A 22,499-nucleotide genomic window follows, 5' to 3' on the forward strand; every position below is an offset into this window, starting at 1 on the left:
GTTGCTTAAGAGTTGCAAGGCCCTGAGTTCAATCCCCAGCACTGAAAAACAAATAAAAAACTGTAATAAAAGAAAATGAATAGCAGAACTTCAGCCTTCCAGTCCCTTGCTTGTGGTGCCTTCCTCCACCTTCAAAGCCAACTGCTGCATCCTGTGTTGTCCTCAAGGATGCCCTTCTTTCTCTCTGTCAGTCATCCTGCCTGTCTCAAGGACACGGATAACTCGGGATAACTTCTCAGTGTCAGAATCCTTCATCTAATCATATCTGCAACCCTCCTTTCATTTATAGTAATATTCTCAGATACACATTTTAGGACGTAGCTATCTTTGGGGCCTGATTATTTAGATAACACAATTCATCATGCACAAACGCTTTTCAGAGAAAAACTCATGCAGTGGTCTAACGAACTGAACACAATGGTTGAATCACCGCCAGATTCTAGAGGCACTGCAATGCTGTGCTAGTAAGTAAAGCCCAAGGCTTGGTTACATCTGACTTCAGGATTTCTGAAAGGCAAGCATTTTCTGTTCGCATAAAAGTATCTTGAAACCTTTTTTTTTTTCCCATAATAAGAAATACATGCATTTTGGGTTCTTTATTCTTGCAAATGCAAAGTAGAGCATTTAGGATAGCTGAGGTCTCTGGGGATTCAACTGTTCTTTGCATAAGGTGCTCCCAAAGGTCATTTACTCTGTGGGCAGAGAGCTGCATCCTTGCACATTGTGTGAGCCCCTTCACCTTTCAGTCTTTCCTATTGTTGTACAGTGTTACTTGTTGCAGGACCAGTACACACTTGTGTGCTTCTAATTGTTGCTGTGGTGTCCAGAACCACCAAGATGTAACTGTACTTCAATCCATTCTGGTAGATGATAGAACACACGATGTAACTGGAGGGCCGAGGTTAGAGCTCAGTGGTAGAACACCTACCCAGAAGGTCTAAGGCTGTCCATGTGATCCCCCGGAACACACACACAAATGGACCAGTTAAAGTTTGATTCATATTCATCGAAACTCACAACTGTTAGGCTAAATGAACATTTAGAAAGAGCAGGTAATGATGCTGGGCTAGAGGCTGGAGAGTTATCAGTTGTAGAGGACAAGAGCTTAGTTCCCATTTCAGGGGAATCACAGCCACTCTAGCTCCACGCCCATGGTCTCCACACTCCTGCACTGGTGTGCACATACCCGTAATCAACACACAGACATGTGAATAGCAATAACAAAAAATAAATTTTGTTTTGCAAAAACAATACTGAGATACTACACTCTAAAGTAACCTTCCATTGATGTGACAATATTATCACATGCTAAGTCAACTAGAAATTTCCTGATGCAAAATCACTATCACTTTTTGGTTTTAAAAATTAGGAAATGATCACAGGGCAGTTGTTCTCAGGATCTTATGAATAGCCTGGTTCTGTAATCACAAAGCCACGCCATTGATGACCACTCAGAGAGAGAGAGAGAGAGAGAGAGAGAGAGAGAGAGAGAGAGAGAGAGAGAGGAGGAGGAGGAATCGGGAGATCCTGCATCACACCGAGAACCTCTGTGGCCTCCCTGACCAACATCTCAAAGAAAGATACACCATATCAGCCACTGCAGTTTTAACAACTCATGGCTGTTAGATGCAGCATTAATTCAGCCATAAATGCTACACCTTTCTGGCTCTCATATTTTTTTAGCTGACTTACAAGGTAGGAGATCTCCATATCCCTTTTTCATGCCCCATTCGTTTTGATTAATACTCCCTCCCCGGTAACTCCCCATCCTCTGTCCCCATCCCTCTTTAAACTCTCCACCCTAGTATCCCCCCCTCTCTGTTTTCATATCATATATTGTGCTGTTCCCTCTCTACTCTAGTTCCTATCTTCTACAGGTATTCCAACTTAAATATACCAAATCTAAAGATTAAAAGCTAAGACTGACCCACGAGAGAGAACATGCAGAGCTCGTCTTTCTGAGCCTGAGTTACCTTGCTCAGTATAATTTTTTTTTCCAAGTTCATTTAGTTACCTGTAAATTTGAGAATTTTGCTTGCCTTTATAGATGATTAAAATGTGAGTGTTTGTGTGTGCCACGTTTTCATTATCCATTCATCAATGGATAGACATATATATAGTCAATCCCCTGGCCATTGTGGAAGACGCAACAATGAACACTATTGAGCAAAATCTCTGTAGCAGGATCCAGAGTCCTGAGGGTATATGACCTAGATTGCTTAGCTATAGCCGTTCTATTTCTAGTTGGTTCTGTTGTTGCTGCTGCTATTTACGAGCCCTCCATTCTGATTTCTGCAGGGGCTACACCAGTTTAAATTCTCACAAATAGTGAATAAGAGGGTTCCTGTTTCCCCACATTCTTTCCCCATTTGTTGCCACTTAATTTTTTTTTTTTTTTTTTTTTTTTTTTAAGGCAGCCATCCTGACTGGGATGAGATGGAATCTCAAAGTAATTCAAATTGCATTTCCCCATTGGCCAAGGATACTGAACACATTTAAACATGGTTACTAGCCATTTGTGTGTCTTCCATTGAGTGTTCTTTGTTCAGACCCATGACTCATTTTTTTTTTTTTTTCTTAAATGGATTGTTTGTTTTCTTGGTATTCGGTTGGGTTTTTGTTGTTGGTTTGGCTTGGTTCTAGTTTTTGACTTTCATTTTAGGAAACTTTTTGTTTGCTTTTTAGTTCTTTCTGTATTCTACCTATTAATCTTCCATCAGATATATAGCTGGCTAAGATTTTTCACCCATATGGTGTCTCTACACTTGGTTAACAGTTTCCATTTCTCTTTATTGTCTACCATTGCTGAGACCTTGTTGCTGAAGGGCACTATGCTAGTTCTGAGATGGCAGCTTTCTCCCTTGTAGCCAGCTTTCAGAGAACTGAGAGATGTAATGCAGGCTGCCAGGCAGTAAAAGGCATCAGTTGCCTTACTTAACTGAGAACCCCACAACTACAATACTAACTCGCCTGACAAGATGTGCCCACATGTAGCACAACTGTTGTGAGGGTAACCAAGCACTCTCCAGTTGGGGGCCCACTCCACAGAAGGAATACATGCCTGATCTTGTAAACTTGATTAAAAACCCATGGTCGAGGATGCTTTTGACCCTATGGTGGCTAAATTGGCACAGTACCAAGCTTCCTTCTAAATATTTCTGTTTATACTCAAAAGGCAAGTACTGCTTTCAGACTTAACCAGAGAAACATCTCTTCACAAATGATGTCAGCGGATGCAGAGATGAATGGCTGCTGAGAATAAGTGACAGCTGAAAATGTTTAGACTTCCAAATGCTACCCCATCTAAGGCTCTGAGGATGACATGGAAGAGCAAGCAGAAAGAATGCATGAGTCAGAATACAGTGGAAAAGAACTGTGAAATTCTATCTCCTGGGAATGGCGCATCAACACAATCATGACTTTATAGCAGCTGCTGTCTACAATGTACAGGACAGGACCTGTCAACAGTGAACTACAGATAGGAAGGGGGCACCTGTGGCCCTGCCACTCTCTACTGAAGTATAGACACCTGATATATTCTGGGGGAATAATGTGTCTTTAGCTATAAAGCCACAAATGAGCTTACCATACTTCAAGCGACAGTTCCAAGACCATGGTCACATAGATGGCCCTGATTAAACCTAGTGGGATACAAAACAAAAAAGAGGGGAATGTGGAAAGGGATTAGCGGGGAGGATGAGATGGGGAATAGTGGTGGGAGGGGAGTGGAGAGAAGGTAAGGGAGACGGTAATCAGGATGCAATATGTATAGAAACGCCCCTCAGAAAAAGAACAGATTATTGGGGCAAGTGGGGAAGTCACCCAGGGCTGCTCCCCCACCCCAGGGCCACTTTCTATGTAAGCCATGAAGTAGCAGGTGCGGTGCCAGCAGGCTCAGGAGGATGGGCGCTGTCTCTCAGGTGCTGTGGAGGGCGTGGCAGATTGGCAGGCCGCGGGTAGTTAAGTGTCTAGTGGTCTGCTCTCGAGATGCCTGAGCTGTTTCCATCTGTGTCACCAGGTGTCTGGAGCACTGTTGCTGACTAGAAACTCTATGACCCAAGTCATTCTTGTTCTTTTGGGAGTAGCTAGCTGTGCAATTAATTATTGAGGTCCACAAGACACCATTTTTCCTCGAGAATAGGAAGAGATAGCAAACAACTGCCTTTTCCCGCAGCACCTGAGATTTAAAAAAAAAAAAAAAAAAAAAAAAAAAGCCACCCTTCATCTGGAAGACAGGGAACATCAATCATTGTCAATCCAGTCAGAGGCATCTTCTATGACTAAGCCAGTAGGAAGTCAGCAATGAATTTCTGGAACCTCGAAAATCGATGTTTAAACAAAGCAATTAAAGCAAGAGAGTTTACTTAGGTCTCCATACCCTGGAGAGACAACTCCAACCTTGAATATAATAAGCAGCTCCCTTATCTGCAGAATGAGGCTGCCTAGGATTTCTTCCTTCACAAGATTATTCTGAGGACTGAATGAGTTCATGCAAGGAGAGTTTAAAGATTATCCTATCGTGATGGCCAAGCAAGCCTCAGCTTACATTACAAAACATTGTGCTACTTCTAAAATACAGTAGCAATCCCACAGAACAGTGGGAAATATTGCATCATTGTTCCCCTCAATAAAATCCATTCCCATTTGACAGTCCATTAGTCCTCAAACACAAATAATAGCATTGAACAGATGTCAATACACTAAACAACATGGACCCAAAAGAAAAGATTGGCTTTCTTTTATACTTAATTCTTTTGGGGTTTTATTTTCAAACACAGTGGTCCTGAAGACGGGCGTCTCTGTGCAGACCTATTCAACTGCAAGAGACAGAAGCAAGCATCAGTTTCCTTAAGAGATCTCACTTGGGGTTTCAGGTGACCACAGAAGGCAATCAGGCATTTGACAAGTGGTCTGAGTGACATCTGGGGTTTCTGTCTTCTTAGGTGGTGAGAACTCAGGAGTGTGGTGTCAGCAGGACCTAGAATCTAGAAGAACTCTTAATCTTTGAAAAAAAAAAAAAAAAAAAAGCTAAGCAGTTTTTGTTAGCAAGGCATCCCCTCCTAGGGGGCAGCCGCTGAGGAGGAAGTCTAGCCTTCAGAGCACACAAGTAAGTGTCCAGGGCATCCCTCCCCCAGGGCTGGTTTCTCCATAACCCTAAAGTAGCAAGTGTCTTAAACTGAGCCATCTCATCAGCATCGCAGCCATGAGAATGTGGTTGTGAGACATGGTTTTGGGACTTCTGGTGTTGTTACCACTACAAACAAGGTCTGGTCCTCACTCTTAGGACATACAAAGAGCTGTGGTGTGTCAACTACAAACAGCACAGAAGGAAACCACAGAAGTAAGCCAGAACACTCAGAAGTCTATGGATTTGGTGACAACTCATAAACACACCTTTGTTTAATGCACTGATTCACTGAACTTTAAAAACAAGAATTACAAGCCACACACCTTGCCATACTAGTAACAGCCTGTTGTAGCTGGGACCTACTCGGAATGTTTTACAATTAATACTTCTTTTAAAGGGCCTCCCAAACCTTGGCAGGAGATCCTATCCTTGCCCATTTTATAGTGAAAAACCAAAGCAAAGAGAAGGAATTTGTCCAAAGTAAGCTATTGATGTGGAAACATGTACACAGAATTTTAACATGCAAGGTTGTGAGAGAGAAGAGTCTCTTTTGTCTACGTGACATAGTTCATAATTTGCTTTTAAGTAACTACAATAGCTATAAACTATCTATTTTTTAAATTTTCTTGAAATTGCATACATGGATATGATATTTACATCATTTTGAGCCCTCTCCTTCCCCATCCAAAACCTATTGAGTCCATCTGGGGTTGCTCCTATGCACATCATTAGAGATGAGCCCTTGGGATTAGATAGCATATCAGAGCGGCTCATGTGTGAAGAAAACCAATTCTCCCTCTCTCGGTAGTTATTGTAGCTTTTCACCTAGGGTAGGCCTTGTTATGTAGATTTTGTTGAGATCTCAAGGGTACAGCTTCCCTGCCTTGTCTAGAAGACAGACCCTTGGAGCAGGCATCCTGGTCCTCTGGCTCATACATTTCTTTCACAATTCTGTATAGAGGTGTCATTGGTGATGTATCAGCTGGAACTCGCATTCCTACAGCTACCTGTTCTCTGCAGTTTGACCAGTTGTGAACCTCTAGAATAATCTCTAGCTGCTACAAAAAGAAGCTTCTTAGATGGTGGGGTGAGAGTCCTACGGGAACACGGATAAGCATTTCAAATACAGTTAGAACTTCTATTGGTTTAGGAAAATGGCAGGAGTAGACTCTCTTCAAGGGGCTGTGATCTCTCTGGCCATAGGTAGTTGAATAGGTTTATAATATCTGCCATAATTACCTCCTGTTGGGTGGGCCCACTTAGACAGTTATTAGTTATCCCCAAGATAAAAATGCTACTATTGGAGCATTCAAAGTATCTTGCTGAGTCAGTCACAGTTGCGGTTTGTGGGCTTTATAGCTAGATGGGGCTGTTGATTGTTTTTGTTTATTTGTCTGTTTGCTTTTCTGTTAGCAGCTAATATAGCTCCTTCCTATGCTATGAGACTTGGGTCTCAAGGAGGAGGCTTTCCGATCAGCTCCATCTCAGCTTCTCCAAGTCCAGTATCCCAAGTGTGTGGTATCTTCAGCAATGGGGTCTCAATCCCATGTTCTGGAAGACCCAAAGGCAGTGGCAGCAAACTAATTTTTTTTTTTTTCTTTGGAGGGCGGTCTCTTGAACCCCTCTGATCCACAACTCAAAAGAAGGCTCCCCATGCCTGGCACTGGAGTTTTATTAGATAGTCTACATGTCTTATTGCCTCATGTGTAACTCTAGTTAAAGGTGTGTGTGTGTGTGTGCGTGTGTGTGTGTGTGCGCGCGTGCGCGCGCGCATGCACGCATGTGTAATAAGATACCATATGCATTCAGGAAACTTATTTTAAAAAGTTCTCGATGAGTTTTTCAAATATCCTCAGTGCTACCTCCCCTACCTCCTTCTCTCTATTGCCCCCTCTCTCCCATCTCCCATTAAAGTCCCTCTGCTATTGTTTATACCATTGTCCCCTCCATAGTACCTTTGTCCTAACTCCTCCTCTCCCTCCTCTCCCTGTGCTCCCTTTCTACTTCCCTGGCCCCTGCAATCTCTCAGGTTAGACTCTCAAATCTAAGTCATCCAAGCTAGTATCTACATCTAAGAGGGGACATGTGACATCTCCCTTTCCAGGTCCGGCTTCCCTTACTCAGCATACTTTCCAGCTCCACCCATTTCCCTGCGTATTTTATGATTTCATTGCTTTCTTTACAGCTAAATAGAATCTATCGCCGACATGTATCTGATTTCCATACCCATTCATTGGTTGAAGGGCATTTAGGCTGTTTCCATTTCCTAGCTATTGAGAATAGAGCAGAGACAAACACGGCTGGGCAAGTTTCTCTGTGCTAGGACGCTGGGCCCTTCAGGTGTATGCCAGAGGTTGGCATATCTCGGTCGTATGTCACAGTTATAGACTTAGCTGCAGCCTAAGAACCTCTCTTTATAAATAATAGTTACTGAACGCTTGGATCAGAAGCATGTGCCACCATGGCCCAGCTGTAGGGTACTGTCTTAAGCACCTTAACCAATAATTAAGCCTCTTAATAACTCTACTTGGTACAGGGGATGCCGGGAAGATGGCTCAGAAGTTAAGTTCTTGCTGCTCTTGCATAAGACCAAGTTCGGTTCCCAACACCCACATGGAACAGCTCACAGCTACCCATAACTCAAGTACCAGGGGATCTGACACCTACTTCTGGACCCCATGGGCACTGCACTGACATGCACAAAGCCACACACATACATAATTTTCAAAACTCAAATAGAATCCTTTTAGAAACTCTATAAGGTTGGCACTGACAACATGCCCATTTTACAACTCAGGAAAGGTGAACAGAGCAAGTCTGAGTAACTAACTCAAATCACTGGCAATCAGCACGAAGCAGTAGGATCCAAACTGAGCATTTTACCCAAGCATCTGGTTCCAGCATCCTTGCAATCAGCCATCATATGATGGTCTCTGATATCGCTATGATGTTTGTACAGCTTAAAGGAAGAAGTTAATATTCTCCACATAAAAACATTTATCCAGTGATCACTCCCAAAATGCATTGCTTCTTTTCCAGTTTACACCCATGGAGTAGATAACAATGAACTTCAACGTTGATTACACCGGTACATTTGCTTTTGTTATTGCTCTTAGGACAAGGACATGGTATGGGGGGAAAGGGATATTACTCTTCCTCTCAGCTGAGACCTTCCTAAGTAACTAAAAATAAGTAACTCTGTGTGGGCTAGGAGTGCAGTTCAGTTGTTGGCTACCATGCAGGAAGCCCCATGAAACCGAGTGTGTGTTACATACCTGTACCCCAGCACTCAGGAGGTGGGTGCAGGAGAACCAGAAGTTCGAGTCCCAGGACAGCTTGGTCTGTATGAGACATTGGAGAGAGGACAGCAGAGCATGGAGGGCAGGAAGAAAAGAAAAGGAAAGGAAGCTATGTGCTTTCAGTTTCTACGTGCAACTCTCTCCACACACTCTGAGGGAAACTCTCTGTTCAAAAACCTAAACCATTCAACTTAGTGTGTATCTTCAGGCAAAATGGGGACTTCAGCCTCTCAGACAGCTTGGCAAAGCTGATGACCACAGCATGCTTGTTCTGCTCATGGTGTCTCACATCACCAGAGCAAACAGATGAGGCCCATAGAGCAGTCACTCCTTTGTTTTCTGTCTTTGCTAAAAGAATCCAAGAACACAGGGGAGCAGTGTGCCACCTTGTGAGTAGAAGGTGTGCAGTTTCTGCCTCAGCCACAAGCCATGAAGGCAAGCCTGCTCAACCTCTGGGGACGCCGTGAGCAATGTTTTTTGGAGACATAGGATGTGGTATGTCTATATCTTCTCCCACAGCCAATGCAGGTCCACACAGAGAAATGACTGACGTGGATCTTTATCAGACACATTCTGGCAGTGCTGGAAAACCGTAACGCAAAAGTCTTGAACTTGGAGCCTGTGAACCTGTTCCCACCACTTGAGTGACCTTAAATTAATCCAGGCTACATTCATAAACGAGGGAAGTAAACTGGGGTCTATCATGGTCTATTTGGCCCTTACAATATGAGGCCACCATCAAGAGGAATGTGTCTCCAATCTTAACTGACCCTCAGGATTCAGATCTTTCTTACATCATCACAGTTATCTTGGGAAATGTTGCCGGGCTTCCATCATCCCTCCAATCCAGCGCACAGAACCAGCCACAGGTGGCTCATTAGGCAATGAACCCTACTGTTGTCTGCAGCAGGGGTCATTTGTGAATGAGTAAAGACAGCATGCCAACCATTCTTCCTGTCATTAGATCATGTACACGTTAGAAATGGAAGCTCCAAGCTCCTACTATCTGCCCGACCCAAAACCAAATCCCAGACAGGACAAAGACCTCATATTTCACTTACTCTCTGGCACCTGGAGCATGGCAGCCACGTGGATGTCCTTAAAGCCGGTGGCATGGTAGCAGTGAAAGAGAGATGTATGCTGTATCCAAAAAAAAAAAGAGACGCAAGTCTCCAGAGACTGAGCCCAGCCTTCTGTACATCTCCAAGTAGCAAAGGAGTCTGACAAAAGACTGCATAAGGAACAGATCTACTCGTGAGTTGCACTCCATCATGGAGAGAAGTCCTGGCAGGAACTTAAGGCAGGAACTCAAGTGAAGCAGGGATGATGAAGAGACACTGATCACTGGCTCACTCCATAACCTGCCCCCTCTTTCTTATACAACTCAGGACCACCCGCCCACAGGTGGCACTGCCCACAATGGGCTGGGTCCTTGCACAAGAGTCATTAATCAAAAAAATGCCCCCCAGACACTCCCAGAGACTAATCTAATGATGTCAGTTTCTCAACAGACGGAAGAATGAGGTTCTCTCTCACCAGGTGGTTTAAGTTTGTATCAAGTTGACAAAAACTAATCAGCACGTACTTCAAGTATTTTTAATTAATAATATTTTATTACATAATTAATGGGTATATTAATTTTTACTACATTTTATATAATCAATAGGTCATAAATAGATGTACAGTTCTCCTACAAATATAAATACATAATAGTTTATGCCACCCTCCTTCATATGTAGCAAATTTCTCAATGGACATAACATACCAGTTGTTTGCCTCATCCTTATTAACCCAGCCCATACAACTCAGCCCCCTCCCATACATTCTGAATGTGCTTTCTTCATTTCCATCAGAAATACGAGTATTTCACTGAACTCTACAAGAACGGTACTGTATCAGTGACAGTATTGACAAAAAAAAAAAAAAAATGTGGTTATCATGTAACATAAAGAGGTTTGGCCAAAGGTGTCTTAATTCTCCTTCATTTTCACAAGTTTAAGGCGTTGGAACACATCAGGTCTGGTCACAATTCTAAAGCATGCCAGAAAGTTTACACTGTACCTTATCAGAGTTTAAAGAATGCCATGCATGTCTTACTAAGAGTCTTAGGAAGCAAAGAGACTTGGCGCTCAGGCTTTATGCAGAGAACTGGCTAAAGAGAGGCATTTCCTCAGTTTCTTCAACCGAGTTTGATATGTGGCTTTGTCAGGCTGCGCGGTGGACGATGGGAGCCACACAAGTGCAGCCAACTTTCACCAGCATCTTCTCCAGCCTGAAGGAATTAGAACAGCCCTGGGGCTCCCTCCGGAGGACTAGGATTTCTTGCTGGATAGCAACAGAGTTCATGGAGCTGTCTTCCTGTCCCTGCGCGTTCATGCAGCCTGAATATCTGCACTGGGCCTCCGCAATCTCTGAGGGGAACCGGTGGGGGTCTCGGGTGATGCTAAAGAAAAAAAGAAACAGGCAACGCTGGATGTTGAGGCCAGGGAGAGGAAGAGAGAAGGGCTCCTGCAGCTCTGGGTGCTCCCCTCCAGGGGAGGGTCTGAGTCCTGCAGGGCGCAGCACGGGCTCTAGATTCTTGGACCAAACTCTAGCTGTTAATGACTGGCTATGCCTTAGATATCTGCATCATAAAATGGGGCTTCTCACCATATCACTCTCCCAGGGAATTGGTGAGGGTTTTGCATAGTATGAATGCATGTACAGCAACCCCATAAATGGTGTCAGGATTCAGTTACTCTTAGGTCTACATTTTATTTGCATTGTTATTATTGGAGTTTCACACGTCCTGTAAGCAGAAATTGAACATGTCCAGTAGGTCTCCCAATAAGCACTTCATAAAACTCACCGCTTGGAAAGGAAAATTCAAAGCCCTAGAGACCTGTGACTCCAGTCTCTCTCAGTTTCTCTCTTGATACTCACCTCTGCCTGGAGACAGGCAGCCCAGCGGGCTTGCCACGGTGTGCAAACCCCTCAAGAAGGGAGGAAGCTACGCAGTAGCCCCAAAGCACAGCTTTGTCCCCAGAATCTGTTTTTATGGCTGTATTTGAAGAGTGTACATGGGATCTAAGCATCCCCAGGACCTGTACCTTTAAGACAAAATCACAAGACTCTATCCTACACAGCTGACATCCCCATCCCCAGCTGACTTTGCTTCTACACCTGTCTCTTACCCTCACCACTCAAAGAGTAACGTGTATTCGGAGTAGCTCCTTAAACTGGCTTCTGGTTTCCACTGGTCCTCCTGCAGTGATGCTAACACAGACTGAAAAATACTAAGACTTTCAACCACACCGGTGAACTGGGGTGAGAAAGCTGAGTTCCTGGAAAAAGTGGAATTCCTGTTGAAAGGGATGAGCGCAAAGCCAGGTGAAGTGTGCCATGCCTGTCAGCAGACCTCAGAAGGCTGAGGCAGAAGGATAACCGCGGATAACCTGGGCTGCTTACAAAGTTCCAGGGAAACCTGGGCTACAGAGTGAGACCTCCATCTCAGAAAAAGAGTGAATGTGACTCCTGGGTACTAGGGAGAAAATGTTTTATAATCAAAATAATTTAGAACAGTTTTCTCCTTTTGGGAGGGTTAGTTTGGGGTTTGTTTGTTTGTTTGTTTTTGTTTTGTTTTGTTTGGGTTTTTTGTTTTGGAGGTTTATTATTGTTTTTATTTATTTTTTTTATTTATTTTTCAAGACAGGATCTCACTATATATTGTGGCTGTCCTGGAACTCACTACATCAAACTGGCCTTGAAATCAGAGATTTACTGCCTCCAGAGTGCTGGGCTTAAAGTCATGCATCTCTGCATCTGGTTTAGCACATTGTTCAATGGTCTATCTTCCCTGACTTACTTGTAATCCCATGGGGAGCTGGAGCGGTTTTGGAAGTCATGTGAGAGAGAAACGCCCTGGTTTTGATTGAAGATGCGAATGTCAACTCTCACACTGTTATCCTCCAGTGGAGGGCAATTCCCAGCCTTCTGAGGGACAAGAACCCCTGCTTTGGGGTTCTTCCGAGCTGCTACCCCTCTCAGAATGGCAAGCCCCAACATCAACAGCAGCAGGGACTTGACCTGGAAAATAGAGATTGCGGAGGGTTAGTCCTAGTGGTGATGTAGCTGAACTCTAAGTTTGTACGTGGGATCTCTGTGGATCAACGTTTCTTTCTTTCTTTAGTACAGGTAATCACTGGCAATGAGAACAATCATATCTAATGTTATCTGGTGCAAACCAGAAAGACTGGTGATTAAAATCCTGTTGGATTTATCTCCACCCTTATATCCCACAATGCCTCCCTCCAAATCTCACCCTACCTTCAAGGCTCCATGCATATGTAGTTCAATCAGAAGTATATTCATCAACATTAAATAGTAAAGATTTTATCAATTATCACTCAAGAAGCATTTTTAATGTTCTTTAGAAAGGTATTATCTGCATTCATGTCACACTTAGACCTGTCCATAAAAACTTTCTGAATGAATGAAAGAATAGATACATGAATGAATAAAGAGGGTTACACAGTTAAACAATACATTTGAGCTCGGTCATTGAGTAAAAGATATACAAAAGCAACCGCAGCAAACTTCCAATGCTAATTGAAAGAAGCAGGGTACTCATGGCGCACAAGAGCAGAGTATAGAAGCCACTTCTTCAAGCTCCGGCCCATGTATTTTTCTATACTGACATTGGCATATCAGTTTATCTGGGGTTACAAGAACACACAAAGAAATTACTCAGTGAAGACCTACCCACAAGAGGAACAAAGAACTCAACAGCTTCCCTTTGTTGCAAATATCCTTTGCCCACACCACCATCCCTGCTTGACCCTTTACTGGGGATGGACAGAAGGGCTGAAGCTGAGCTTTCCGTTTCTAGGCTCTGTGTCGTTCAAGTTCATACTGTATAGGTGGAGACAGTGACTGTATGTATTGGTTTAAAAGACGTGCCTGTTATTTTATTCATACTGGAGGGGGAAACAATCCCCAGAACAAACAGAAAGGTCGTGGAACCCGGTATAGCAAGATGGCTGATAGTAAGTCGAAATCAAGAAGCAGGGTGAGGCAGATTTCCCTCCGGATAATCAGCAGTCATATGTTTTCATCTCCACAATCATTCTTTCGCCCAGTAACTAGTCCTTAGGGTCCCAGGGTTGTGGTTTGGGGCATTCTCTCCAGAGTCAACTGTCACTTCTGCTACTTATGCCACAGTGACTTGGTTTCCTACATCCACATAAATCCCAAAGATCCTGATAAGGATTTGAGACAGGTGACAACTGTTGGCATTGTACTGATGTTATACTCACTGTGTGTGAGCCAGATGTGGGATGTAGTCTTTACAAGTGTTTAGAAGTTTAGAAAACATAACCACACACCTACCAACCACTTAGGTTACGTAAGTAAATTTCTCCTCTGAGTGCTCTCTTTCCTTTTGTGTATCATGCTCACTGCTTCACTTCTAATCTTCAGTATCAAGACTGAAAGTCACTGTAGCTTGGGTTATATGATTCACGATAGCTATTGTGGTGGTTTGAAAGAGAGTGCCCTCCATAGGATGATATGTGGCCCTGTTGAAGGAAGTGTGTCACTGGAGCCGGTTCTGATTTTTTTTTTTTTTTTTTTTTTTCTTTTCAAAAGTCTTACATCATCCCCAGTTAGCTCTTCCAGCCTCAAAGTTATGTCTCTCGGCCACCAATTCAACACCAGGCCTACCTACCTGCAGCCACGATGATCACCGAGCTAACCCTTAGAAACAGGAAGCCCCAAATTAAACACTTACTTTTTTATATGTGCTTTGTTCCTGGTGTTTTATCACAGCGATAGAAAAAAATAACTAGGACAACTACCATGCTCCCAACAAGTTGTTATTATTTTTATTAATATTTAAATTTTCTTGGAGTATTTTAGAAGACATTTCCACACCTCTTTAAATACTAGATTCTCTACCCTCTATCTCATGAAGTAGACAAAGCTCATCTTAATTATCTAACTAGCTAGGTGAAGGACTTAGTCTAAGAGGCAACAAATGACTTGTCAGTGTTCCCCAGCCTCTTAATGCCAGTCCTCAGGCTCTACCTTCCATGGCAATGCTTGGTCACAGCCACCGAAGGTCATTACGACTATTATCAATATTAATCTTAGTTGTGTGTCTTTACAGGAGCTAAGGACTCTAAATATCCTATCCACTGCATCTGAAAGATTGAAAGGCCACACAGCCTATTTATCAAGAAATCATATAATATCAGCGAGTCACTGTTTGCTTCTTGACGTCGTTTTGTGTGTGTGTGTGTGTGTGTGTGTGTGTGTGTGTGTGTATTTGAGCTCTTATAAGGCTGGTGCTGAGTCAAAGAATGATACAAACAATACTTCCCAGGGAATTTGAGAATGTTTTATGGGCTTTAATTCATATATGCCACCTTTAAAGCAGATTAGTAGATACCGTTCTCATCCCGTAGAAGGGGAAACAGGCAGAATACTGAAGCTGGAGGTGGTCAGGCGTGGGATGGGAAGCTTTTCAGCTTAGCTTTGGGCATTCCTCTGGTGTGAACCAGCTGAGAGAACATCCTCACACTTGCCCCTACACTAACCTGTAATCCATAATCTCCTCACACAGGAGGGGGCTACAGAACCTGGTCAGCTCTGGGCTCCATCCAAATTTACCTCAATAACCCGAGGGTGTCCTGTCTGCTTGCCCCTCCTAACTCACTCCTATTTCCACGCTACTTTCACTGCTGGGCTTCTTGCTGACCACCCAAAGAAACAGAAATGCTTTGGAGCTTTAAACTACTATCTTGCCTCTCAGTCATCCACAGAGGAGCAAACTATTATTGCCAGAAAACCGACATGTGGGTCTCAGCTCCGCGTTACAGTGTTAAGTGACAGCAAACAAAATACAGATGGCCGAGCTCCTTTTCGCTATGTAACGGGGAAATATTCATCATCTGTGGGTGGATGAGGGTCTCAGAGCTAATGAAATAACACTGACCCAGGCTTGGTGGCACACTCCTGCAGCTCTAGCTTCCAGAGGGTGAGGCAAAAGGGTCGCCTGCCAGTTCCAGACCAGTCTGAGTTCCACAGCAAACTCAAGACTAGCCTGGGCCACGCAGGAAGATTTTGTCTCAGAAAGCAAAAACAATAATATTAAGAATTAACATCTGCATGCTTTTTCTACCTTTATCTCTTATATGGCAAATTAGAGTGCCCAAATTACCTAAAACCTAAGCATCCATGATCTATCTCACAAATATAGATTCATCCCAATATATCAATTAATCCCTTCCCCCCAAACACTGTATTGGAGACGCTATTATTATGCTGCCACACAGCTGAGAAAATTAAATTCATGAAGGGTAATGACTAATGCCAAACACCCACATTTAGCAGGTAGCAGAGCCAAACAAAACTTGTGACTTCTAAGCCTTGTGTCCCTAAATACTGTACCTTGGTGGCTTGTTGTAATCTCCAAAGTAACATACTAATAATCAAGTAACTACCACCATTGTCAGAGCCAAGCTTTTTGAAGCTGCAAGGCTTATACAAGGAAAAACCAGAGGACAATCAGAACCGATAACAGTATGTATTACCTAAGCCTGGCCCTTGTGCCTCTATCAAACCCTTCCCGGGTTTCTCTGATTAAGGTCAAGTGAGTGAGGAGTAGAATTCTATCACATTAACATCCACTAGCTTTGAGAAGGAGCAAGACCATGCAAATTTATTAATTCATTAATCAGGGTATCAAAGACACAGAAACCTCCGCCAGAAGCTGTCCAAAAGTTTAACTGGCTGGTTCTCCTTCCTCTGCTCAAAATACTACTATGGTCTTGGAAGAACCAAATTTGAGGTTCCCTGCTCCCTTCCTTGGGATATATATTACATATTAATACCTGGCATACATTAGATATTATTACATGTGATATCACATAGCCATTCCTTCCTTGGAATTTATACACACACACATACACACACACACACACACACACACACACACACAGGACTATGATGGTCCCTTGTGATACCAGATAAACACACTAACTCTTCTGAGCAAAAACCATCAGATAAGAACAGATGCTTTCCACCCCGCATAACTTTGCTACTGTTGGTTTGCTCGTTTGTTTGCTCTTCTTTTTCTCCACCAGACAAATCGAAAATTAAACTTCACTTCATTTTTTTAAAGAACTAATTCACAAATGACTGCAAGAAGGTCTAAAGCCTTCCTTTCTAAAAGTTTAGACACGATTCCCCTTGCCCTGGACATCAGCGCCACTCACCACCGCTGTCTCGCATGCGCCCTTCATGCTTGTTTCTCGCTGGTTGCTTCTTCGTTCAGGAAACACTTTCTTCTGGGTGTGTCTCCCTGGATATGTCAACGACAGTACCTGTCACTTTTATAGCAATCACTGTCCCTGTTTCCATCGACCTCCTTACTGTCTGTAAGTTGTGGTTGACCCAGAGTCACTGACGAATGCAGGGTTTTTTTTTTTTTTTCTACTCCACTTCCTGAAGGGGAACCAAAGGGGGACCCAAAAGGGAGATGACGGAAAATGGACCCCATCTTCCCTTCCTTCCACACCCCCTTCCTCTCCCATTACCTTTACTACAGAGATGAACCAAGTCACAGATTACTGTCACAGCCTGTAATTCTTCCACAAATCGTCAACACCCTTGTCACACACTGTGGGTTCTACTTTCAGACCATGCAACAGAATCCACGGTTGACATGGGGGGAAGTCATCCTTACCAAGGCTTAGCTTTCTACACCGTGGATGGGAAAATAAAACGAAAGAAATGACTGATGCCTGAGAGAGCCAGAAATTACATCCACAGGTAGTTTTGTGGTTTCTCTAATTACTTTAACCTTCCGACTAGACCCCCTACTGTGCTTAACAAATAACCATTCACACAATATATGTGGCTATTATCTTGGCTCTCTCTAATTGCGGGCCGTTTTTGTCAGTCACAGTGAGTTAATAAATAGAAGACTTTAAATGCTGCGGTGCGCAGTTTGTGTACGTGAAAAAAAAAAAATCACTTGTCTCTGTTCAGATCCAGTCAATAAGCTTCTGTCAAGCACATGCATTTATACTGGGGAAACACACTCATTCCCCTCTCTCAAAAACACCAGTGTCTTACTTCTTAAATTTTTCTATTACTGAGGTCTGGAGACATGGCTCAGAGGTTAAGACCACTGGCTGTTCTTCCAGAGGACCAGGGTTCAATTCCCAGCACCCACATGGCACCTCCCAACCATCTATAACTCTGGTTCATGGGATCTGACATGTATGCAGACAAAACACCAGTGCACATGAAATAAAAATAAGTAAATTTAAAACATAAATCTACTTTGATCACACCAGACCACCTGAAACAGAGTACAAGCTGATCCTACATTCCAAACAGCTGGACAAAACAGCCCTACAGACTACAGCTAGGATATCTGAATCTTCTTCGAATCCCCCAAGACAGCGCCCCTTACCAGCAGGAAGTAATTTGGAAAGAACGAAGCCCAAATTCCCAAATATTGTGTATAAATGTTTGTTTTCATTTAATTGGACTTTGTTATATAAAATTAAATTAAAAAATAAAGAAAGAAAGAAAGAAAAAAAAACATAAATCTACTGCGATCAGGTACGACCTTTTACACATCGACCAGTTATGAGTCTCTATGTCAATTAGTGTCTACTACAAAATGAAGCTTCCTTAAATGCAGGGAGTGGGGGTGGATTTGATCAAAGCTATGTATTCATGTGTAAAAGTCTACAGCCAAATTTTTTTAAGATCAGGTCAATGTACACATTTCCCTATCAGAGTGTGGTCTAGAGCTCAAAGCTATTGTCCTCTGTTGCCTAATTCCACATTTTCTTTTACTGAAGAGTATCCAGAACTGATCCCAGTTCAGTCATGGCAGGCCTTACAACCACACGGCTCCTCTCTGTCTGTGGAGGCTTCTGTGTCCTTCTCTGCAGCTGTCAGAAGCTTGCCTCCTTCCTACCAGAAGACTCTCCAAGCACCCTCTCAGACATTGTTCTGCCCTCACTCTTGGTGAGTTCAAACTATATCTAACTTTTGTCTGCTTCTGTCTAGGATGGTTCTCCAGGGTCATAATGAATATGGAGTATCTTTACCACCTCACAAAATGCACATCCTCAAATATGCAGTCTACATCACACAGTACATTTCTGGTGCACACACGGCTCCAATATAAGAGCCTTAGCGAGACTGAAATCACAGAGAATTCTAAGGCCTCATCACGTAGGACAGCTCATGAACCCACTGTCTTCATGAAGGCTAGAAGCATGCTTTTGAGAGTTCAACTTCCCTTGTATCCCGCCTCCTACCAACCCAACATATGGATGAGGCTACTTCTGCATCTGCACTGTCTGTCAAAAGATTCTGTGTTGATGTCTTTTTGTCCACTGTAGCAGGGTTCAGAAGTAGGAGCTTGGGAAGTAGATTTGACAGCTTTTTATTTGACAACTATTTATCAATAAAGCATTATAGATTTGCAGTGGGTTTTAGGTTTACTTATTAGCTGTATTGTGAATTATTTAGAACTCTGATCATTGAATATTTTATACACAGAGAGATAAAGTCTTTGGCTAGTACATAAAATAATACATTTCATTATGACATTCTTTTGTTTGTTTGTTTGTCTGTCTGTTTGGGTTTTTATTTTTGTTTTCAAGACAGGGTTTCTCTGTGCAACTCTAGATGTCCTGGAACTCTCTTGTAGATCAGACTGACCTCACACTCAGAGATCTGGCTCCTCTGTCTCCTGAGTGCTGGAATTAAAAGCTTGTACCACCACTGCCTGGCACATTATGACATTCTTATGGATGTATTAAATTTATAAGCTAATGGGCTATGAGGAAATGGCAGAAATTCTGATAGACAGAGGGTCACTGGAAGAATAGATCTGAGGAATATATTTTGTTCCAGGTCCTAACTCCTCTCCTTCTGTCCCTTCCCTCCATGCACTTTTCCCTTTGGAGACAGCATGAAGTAAACAGCTTTCCCCTGCCATGCCCTCAAGAAAACCACACAAGGTTCTTGCCTCATCCTGGTGGAGAAGCATGGTGTCACGTGACCATGTACTAACACCCCTGAAACCATGAGCCAAAATAAGTCTCTATGAATTTAGGCTGATTGTTAGGTGTGTTGCCATCGCAACAGGAGGTATGTTAGCATGCCTGCTCTCCTCAGTAGTCTCTTCCCTCATGACTGTGCTTCAGTGTAGAGGAGTATAAGAGCCAACCCAAAAGGAAGAGCTAAAGACACCAGACTCAGTATGGGAGGGTTTGCTGGATTATGGCAGAGGAAGAGTACAACGTACCTTCCATGCGAAGGAAACAGCGCTGACATTCACATCTGTGGTCAAAATGCTGTCTGCTGCAGAAGAAAAACAACTTATCAGGATGCCAAACTGATAACTGGACCAACAGGTTCAGATCCTTAATCTAGCCTGTATTTATTCAGCATTTCCTCCCATGGAAGCCAGGTGCTCTACTATGGACACAGTGATGAACATATGAGAAGCCAACTCTGGTTAGTGCAATTCTCTAACCTGGTAGTGTCACCAGCTTTGAGATTCAGAAATGCCCTAGGGCTGCTATTCTGCAAGCAGTCCACATTCATCTCCAGAGCACACAGAAAGCAAGCAGTAGTTAGTTAACTGTTACCCCAGGAGTGGTTTACACACAGCCTCATGTATGATTAAAGTAGGGCAGCCGGCAAAACGTCCAAATTAGCCAATGTTTTAGCCAACATGTTCTACTGCAGGCTTGGAGCCATATTCCATGTTTTCTGTGAGGTAGTGTTCCAGGAAATTGTCTATATTATTACAGATTTGTATTAAGTTCAAAATCCAAAATGTATGGTTACATAGTAAAAAATTACTACACATATATTAATAAAATAACAGCATGAAATTGTTAGTGATTAGTGGCATAAATATGAACATTTAATTTTACAAATCCAGCTTCAAGAGACTTTATCCTCATTCTATGCAGGTGGTTCTAGTCTGCTATAGGAAGATGGCTTGGTAGATAAGAAAACTTGCTGTGAAAGCAACAAGACCTAAGTTCAAATCCCGGGCACCCACATAAAGCTGGGCATGCTTGTAACCCCAAGATTGAGGAACAAAGTCAGATTGGTTCTGGAAGCTTGCTGGCCAGGCAACCTGGCCAAAACACAAGTCGCAAGCTCAGGGAGAGACTTGTGTCAAAATAATAACAGCAAGGTAGAGAAGGGTAGAGGAAGACTCCAAGAGTCATTCTCTGACCTCTATGTGTGGGTGTCCAAGCACACAAGTACACATACACTACAGTACACATACACAGACACACACAGAGAGAGAGAGAGAGAGCTACAGCACAGAAGTATATCTGGAAATAGAATTCATGTCTGAATATGTGGTGCTAACATGACAAAAGGTTAAACAATTTCATTGTACTTTGGGCAATTAAATCGCAGGGTCAGATAAAGGATGGTCTGTGTTATATAACACAATCCTTTTGACAAGAATTTGCAATAACTTGACAGGCAGATATTGTGTCTAATTATTTTGTATCCTTAGAGAAAGAGATGAGAAAACAGAACCTTGTTTGTGCATGTAAGATTTCTGAACTGGGCCGCTTGCTGAAGCCAGCACTGCTGTGCGGGGCTCTGGCTGCGCCTTGCCTGGCAGGCACCATGTGCGCATCCCGTGATGATTGGCACTGTGCACGCTCCATGCATGAACTCGCAGCCAAAGACATCGACGGTCACATGATTTGCCTGGATAAGTACAAGGGTTTCGTGTGCATCGTCACCAACGTGGCCTCACAATGAGGCAAAACCGACTTAAACTACACTCAGCTAGTTGATCTGCATGTCGGATATGCTGACTGTGGTTTACGACTCCTGGTCTTCCCCTGCAACTAGTTCCGGAAGCAGGAACCAGGAAGTAATCAAGAAATCAAGGAGTTTGCAGCCGGCTACAATGTCAAGTTTAACATATACAGCAAGATCTGTGTAAATAGGGACGATGCCCACCCACTGTGTAAATGGATCAAAGTCCAGCCTAGGGCAGGGGCATGCCCTAGTTTCTCATTGATAAGAATGGCTGCATGATGAAGCTCTATGGTCCCATGGAAGAGCCCCTGGTGACAGAGAAGGATCTGCTGTGCTATCTCTAGCCCTACAAGTGTGTGCCCCCACCGAGCCCCCTGCCCTGTGACCCCTGGAGCCTTCCACCCTGGCACTCATGATGGTCTGCCTGAAAACCAGCCCGCTGGTGGGGCAGTCCCGAGGACCTGGCGTGCATCCCTGCTGGAGGAAGGTCCAGAGGCCTGTGGCCCTGGGCTCGAGCTTAACCTGGCTACCATGTGGGAATAAAATGTAGAAATGTTATTTAAAAAAAGAAAAAGAAGAAAAGATTTTCTGAATTGACAAAATTGCAAACCTGAAAAGTTTGCCAAAGAACAGAGGAGTCCAGAGAGTGCTGCAAGACTAGAAAGAAACATCTACCCACCGAGAGTAAAAGACAACTGCGCAAAGGCTTCTGGGAGAAATGTGCAGACACACCTTTTAGTCAAGCAAACATCCCCAAGGATGAAAATCAGAATGAAGCATAAAATAATCGGATTCAGGAACTCGGAACAAAATGTGTATGAATGCCATTCTGGCAATCTTCCATCAAATCAATCGAGGAAGAGAAGAGTTGCAGGAATGCAAACAGGAACATGTGTGTTCTGAGAACAGCGCTTGGATGGAAAGTTCTGGAAAGTTCCGGCTTATGTAAGAAATGTGCTCAGCTTCGGAGAGCACTCTCAGAGTCACCCAGAAGCTGACCCTGGTATCTTAGCCATCAAGGGGCGGGTGCCAAAGTCCTAGCAATGGAGCTTCACCAACCAGGAACCACGGAGTAAAACTCAAGTGAGCTCCTTCCAAACCCAGACCCAAGCGCCAATCGTGCTTGTCTGTATGTCAATCTGTAAGTCAGTCAAGCGTAAGTGGTGCCCGTGACCCGAGCAAAATGTCAAAGCTACAAACCCAAACAAACACCTGCGCGGCCCCCATCCTTTTTCTTTCCAAATAGAAATAATTTG

The 22,499-nt window shown here is 43.4% G+C and overlaps 1 protein-coding gene and 1 pseudogene across 1 annotated transcript; one reads left to right on the forward strand and one right to left on the reverse strand.

Annotated features, from left to right (window-relative positions):
- Nucleotides 1-10,549: 10,549 nt before the first annotated feature.
- On the reverse strand, nucleotides 10,550-14,529 carry Il17f (interleukin 17F). The gene is made up of 3 exons (XM_051204293.1): nucleotides 14,491-14,529; nucleotides 12,272-12,492; nucleotides 10,550-10,870 (listed from the first exon to the last, which is right to left on the reverse strand). The coding sequence occupies exons 1-3, from the start codon at nucleotides 14,527-14,529 to the stop codon at nucleotides 10,633-10,635; spliced, it is 498 nt and encodes a 165-aa protein (XP_051060250.1). The 3' UTR covers nucleotides 10,550-10,632.
- A 6,504-nt stretch (nucleotides 14,530-21,033) lies between these two features.
- Nucleotides 21,034-21,602, forward strand: LOC127236622 (phospholipid hydroperoxide glutathione peroxidase-like; annotated as a pseudogene).
- The last annotated feature ends 897 nt before the right edge of the window (nucleotides 21,603-22,499 follow it).

Source organism: Phodopus roborovskii, unplaced genomic scaffold (genome assembly GCF_943737965.1).
Source record: "Phodopus roborovskii unplaced genomic scaffold, PHOROB, whole genome shotgun sequence".
NCBI lineage: Eukaryota > Metazoa > Chordata > Mammalia > Rodentia > Cricetidae > Phodopus > Phodopus roborovskii.

Bases quoted from the DNA above. Each gene is read 5' to 3' on its own strand.
- Il17f (XM_051204293.1), bottom strand. From the start codon at position 14,529: ATGACCTTCGGTGGCTGTGACCAAGCATTGCCATGGAAG. The intron at 12,493-14,490 runs GTAGAGCCTGAG...TCTATTTTCCAG, and splicing joins ACCAAGCATTGCCATGGAAG to GTCAAGTCCCTGCTGCTGTT. The intron at 10,871-12,271 runs GTAAGTCAGGGA...TTTTTTCTTTAG, and splicing joins AGCTCCCCATGGGATTACAA to CATCACCCGAGACCCCCACC.